The sequence below is a fragment of the Emydura macquarii genome, unplaced genomic scaffold, assembly GCF_026122565.2.
Source record: "Emydura macquarii macquarii isolate MOO-44397 ecotype Brisbane River unplaced genomic scaffold, CSIRO-AGI_Emac_v2 contig_2850, whole genome shotgun sequence".
Taxonomy (NCBI): Eukaryota; Metazoa; Chordata; order Testudines; family Chelidae; genus Emydura; species Emydura macquarii.
The window spans coordinates 1,205-5,664 of NW_027132987.1; the positions used below are offsets into that span (position 1 = coordinate 1,205).

At 63.3% G+C, this 4,460-nt stretch overlaps 1 protein-coding gene across 1 annotated transcript; it reads left to right on the forward strand.

The window, feature by feature from the left end:
• Positions 1-1,169: 1,169 nt before the first annotated feature.
• On the forward strand, positions 1,170-4,454 carry LOC137166446 (antigen-presenting glycoprotein CD1d-like; the record flags this gene model as incomplete). The annotated part of the gene is made up of 5 exons (XM_067568175.1): positions 1,170-1,382; positions 1,600-1,878; positions 2,442-2,723; positions 3,499-3,795; positions 4,384-4,454. Coding segments are annotated over exons 1-5 (978 nt in total), but the record flags the coding sequence as incomplete, so codon positions are not given.
• Positions 4,455-4,460: the final 6 nt, after the last annotated feature.

Genomic DNA, 4,460 nt, shown 5'->3' on the forward strand with positions numbered 1-4,460 from the left:
GGTAGGTAAAAGGCACAGCTTTTTCGGAGAACGCACGAAAGCGGCGGCTCTTCCTAGCGTCTCTGAATACGCACAGAATACGATTTTATGAATGAACCGATTTAGCCCCGCCCCCGCACTCCCGCAGGTGGCCGTTAGCCCCGCTCCCGAAGGTGACCGTTGGCCCCGCCCCCTCAAGTGGCAGTTGGCCCCCCCCCCTCCGTCACGCCCTCAGCGCTCATTTCCGCCTCTTGCCACCTCCCCGCCCCTTTCCCGCCATTTATTTCCTCACTCCCTCTAGCACCGCCCTCGCTGACTCTGCCCGGCAACTAGTGACGATGACACACGGTGACGCCTTCCGATTGGCTGGTTCGCCAGGGCGAGAGAAAGGGAGGAGCCGGGGCGAGGGAGGAGTACAGAGGAGGCGGGGCCACATCGAGGGCGGGGCTAAGAGAAGAGAGGCGGGCTAATGGGAGGGGCGGGGCCACTGGCATGGAGGGCTGAGGGACAGGTTGGGGGTTCTCCCCTCCTCTGCCCCCCATGTCACTCAGGGGCCACTGGGGCAGGACCCCCGCTGTGGGGGGTTGGTTTGCTCCCCCCAGCCACCCCTCAGCACCGGGCCAGGTGTGGGGTGCAGTGCCGGTTGGGGGGGCTACAGGCAGGTGAGGGGAGGAGCAGGATGGGGGCCTGTAATTTTGCCCCCCCCTCAAATCTGGACCCTGGGTTCCAGCCTAGTTTGCCTGTGGGTGAATCTGGCCTGAGCCGGGGGCTGTCCTGGGCAGTCGGGACTGCCCCATGGTGGCGCTGGGGGGCTGTGCTGCAGGGAGCAGGGTGGGGGCACTGGGGGATCCCCTTGGCAGTCAGGCCTGCCCCATAGCCCCAGAGCGGTGTGGGTGGAGGCACTGGGGAATCAGCCTAGCAGTCGGGCATGGCCCCAGGACGGTGTTAGGAGCTGTGCCGAGAGCAGCGGTTCCCCAGTCTGGGGGTCATGGCATCTTACAGGCACTGACCCGTGGACTGCCTCTGCTTCCCCCTCGCTCTGCCCTGGTTGGCTCGGGGAGGGACAGAGGGGGACAGAGCCGAGCCCAGACCATCTGAGAAGTTACTATTTGAGTCCAGGGTGGGTGGGCGGGCGCAAGTCACTAAAGGCCCCTCCCCCAGCCTAAGGGGAGGAGCCACCGGATCCAGGACTCAGCTGAACTCGTAGGACAACAAACGAGAAAACAGGAAGGGTGTGATAGTCAAAGTGTCAAAAAGAATAAAGAATCTGGCGGAAAGGCGTATGTCCTGGGGAAGAGGAAATGAGTGAGAGCGTGCCGCTGTGCAGAGCACAGACTCCGCTTCCCCTGCCAGGATGCTGCTACCGCTGCTGCTCCTCCCTTGGGCATGGGGAGCCCTGGCGGGTAAGTGGGGACCACCCCCCTGCCCTTTTTGCTACTGAGGGGGTAGAACTGGAGAAATCCTTGGGGCAGCGCCAGGCTGAGCTAGTGACCCTTGCTGGGGGTGCAGGCGGGTTAGGGTTCAGCAGGAAGACCTTGTAGATGCAGCGTTAATGAGACAGACTCGTTAATCTGTCTCCCCACCCGCTTCATCCTCCACTTCTTTCCTCCCTCTCCCCAGCCTCCCCTCCTGTCTCCCCAGGGTCTGTCACCTTCCGGCTGTCCCAAATCGCCGTCTTCCACGACTCCAGCTCCACGGACGTGAAGGTTCAGATCCTGCTGGGCGACCTGGAGACCCACTCCATGAACTGCAGCACCTGCAAGCTCCGCTTCCTCCAGCCCTGGGCCCACCAGGGCCTGACCCAGAGGCAGTGGCAGGACCTGGAGTTGCTGATCCGTGGCTACCTGTTCAACTTCAACCGTACCGTGAACAGCTTAGCTCAGGAGAAAGGAAAGGGCTGTGAGTGTGGAGTACACTGAGGCTGGGATTCCCTACCCCCCACCCCCACCGGGGAGCTGAGAACTGACACAGGGTGGATCAGGGGCACGGCAGCCGGTCCCTGGCCCTTAGGCTGATTGGAGTCTCTGGCCCCTAGTGGGGAAAGGCCCCGTGTCCCACTCCTGCCCCTAGGCTCAGGGGCTTTCCTAACAGGGACCCTGGCCCTTTCAAAGGCCGGTTATTTGGGACGGGGGGTCTGTATCTCAGGAGCCCTTTGGCCAGCTCACCCCAAATCGGCACCACAAACTGTGCCTCAGGCCCCGATGTCTCGCTGCGATTTTCGAGCCAATCTGACTGTGCATGTGGCCTCAGGAGCCCCTGGAAAAATCAGCTTTAAAGAGAACCCGCAGCGTCTGTACCCTGCACTGCAGCCAGGGCCGCCCACAATCCAGCTGCTGTCTGGTGCTCAAACGTCCTCATTGCACTTGACTTTGCCTCTTTATTCCCCGTCTCTCTATTCCTGCCCCCACCCCCTCTGACCTCTGCATGGCTCATCCCTGTCCCCTCTGCCCTTTCTGTTCCAGACCCCTTTGTCATCCAGTCCTCCATCGGCTGCCAGCTGCACCCCAACGGCACCTCCAGGGGATTCTACGATGCCGCTGTGGACGGCGAAGGCTTCATCAGCTTCGACATGGAGACACGCACCTGGGTCGCTTGGCAGCGGGATAAACTGGCGCTCGACGTCCAGGACCGTTTAAACAAGGACAGGTTCACGGCGATCACGATTCAGTCTCTCCTGAGCACGACGTGTGTCACTGTGATCAAGAGCTATGTGCAGTACGGGAGAGAGTCTCTGGAGAGGCAAGGTGAGGTGGGGCAGGGCAGCCCTGGCTGAGATGCAGCCACTTCTGGGGCAGGGTGCGGGGCTTGTTTTCAAACTTTTCCAGCTGAGCCAGCCCTTTGGGTTCCCACTTCTGGTTGCCTGACTCTGTCCAGACAAAAATAAACCCAATACCTGCCCCTCCCCACCCGGGGTTGCCAGGGTCGGGGGAGGCCCTGCAACCATCTCTGGGGTGGAGCCGGCACTGGGGGCAGAAGCTGCCGGGAGCAGAAATCGGGGAGGCTGCAGTGGATGTTGACACTGACCCCCAGGCTGGGTGGCCTCCTGAGGTGAATTGGGCTGGAGGTGACACTGCCTCCCCAGGCCCTGCTGCATGGGGGGCCTGAGCTGCTCACCACCCTGAACGTTCGTCCGTGTCCCCTTAGGGAGACTCCCCCCACAGTTTGAAAACCTCTGTTATACAGGGTTCCCTCACATGGTACTGCGATGCAGCCACCTCTGGGGTGGGGCACAGCGGCTGTTTATACAGGGACTCTTTGCCTGGTGTACAAATGCAGCTGTATCTGGGGTGGAGCGCAGCAGCCATTTCATAGCTGCTCTGCACAGCAGTTTGGGACAGGAAATGAAGGGGGATTCCATTACCACAGGTAACCACAGGGGGCAGAACTGGGGCCTGGCCAGGACAGCTGGGCCGACCCCCGACCCCAGGAAATGGAGCTGGGCTTTGCTAGTGAGTCCCGGAGGTTCAGACTGAACCGTTCCCTCTCCCTGACCCCGTCTCTCTCTCTGCCCTGTCTCAGAGCGGCCGGTGGCCGTGGTGTTTGCCCGAGCGTCTCCCCCAGCTGGGACCCCCGCGCCGTTACTGCTGGTTTGCCGGATCACCGGTTTCTACCCCCGGCCTGTCGACGTGGCCTGGCTGCAGGACGGGGAGGAGGTGGAGCCGGGCTGGCAGCTGAACTCCACCGGGACCCTGCCCAACGCCGACCTGACCTACCAGTGGCGCAGCTCCCTGGCCGTGCAGCCGGGCGACGGGCACAGCTACACCTGCCGCGTGGATCACAGCAGCCTGGGGGGCCAGAGCCTGCTGATCCCGTGGGGTAGGTGCAGCTCCGCACGGGGTGGGGGGCAGGGTTGTGGTCTGTGGGGGCTACTCCTTCACATCCTGAGTGGGACTGGGCGGGGGGAAGCAGTGGGATTGGGACACAGAAGGGTGGGGGGAGTGTGCAGATGGATGAGGGGGGACCAGGATAGATGTGTTGAGGGGGTGGGACAGGACTGGGATGAGGGAGCAGGGGATGGGAATGTGGGGGCAGAAGGAACAGGACTGGGGGGCTGAGGGCAGTGGGGCAGGGTGGGTGGAGCTCGGGGTTAGCTGGGGTGGCTGGGGTGAGGGGGCTGAGGGCAGTGGGGCAGGGTGGGTGGAGCTCGGGGTTAGCTGGGGAGGCTGGGGTGAGGGGGCTGAGGGCAGTGGGGCAGGGTGGGGGGAACTGGGGGTGAGCTGGGGAGGCTGGGGTAGGGGGGCTGAGGGCAGTGGGGGAGAGGGGGAGCTGCGGAGGCTGGGCTGGGGTGGGGAGCTGAGGTCAGAGGGGCAGGGTGGGGGCAGCAGGGGATCCTGCAGGGGAGGCAGAGGGAACAGGTCCGTATTCCCGCGCCCGTTCCCAGTGTGGCCCTCCTGTGTTTTACAGACCACGGCAGCCGCTGGATCTACGGCCTGGTCGTGGGAATCATCCTGGGGGTTCTGGCTGTGGTCGCCGTGGCCGTG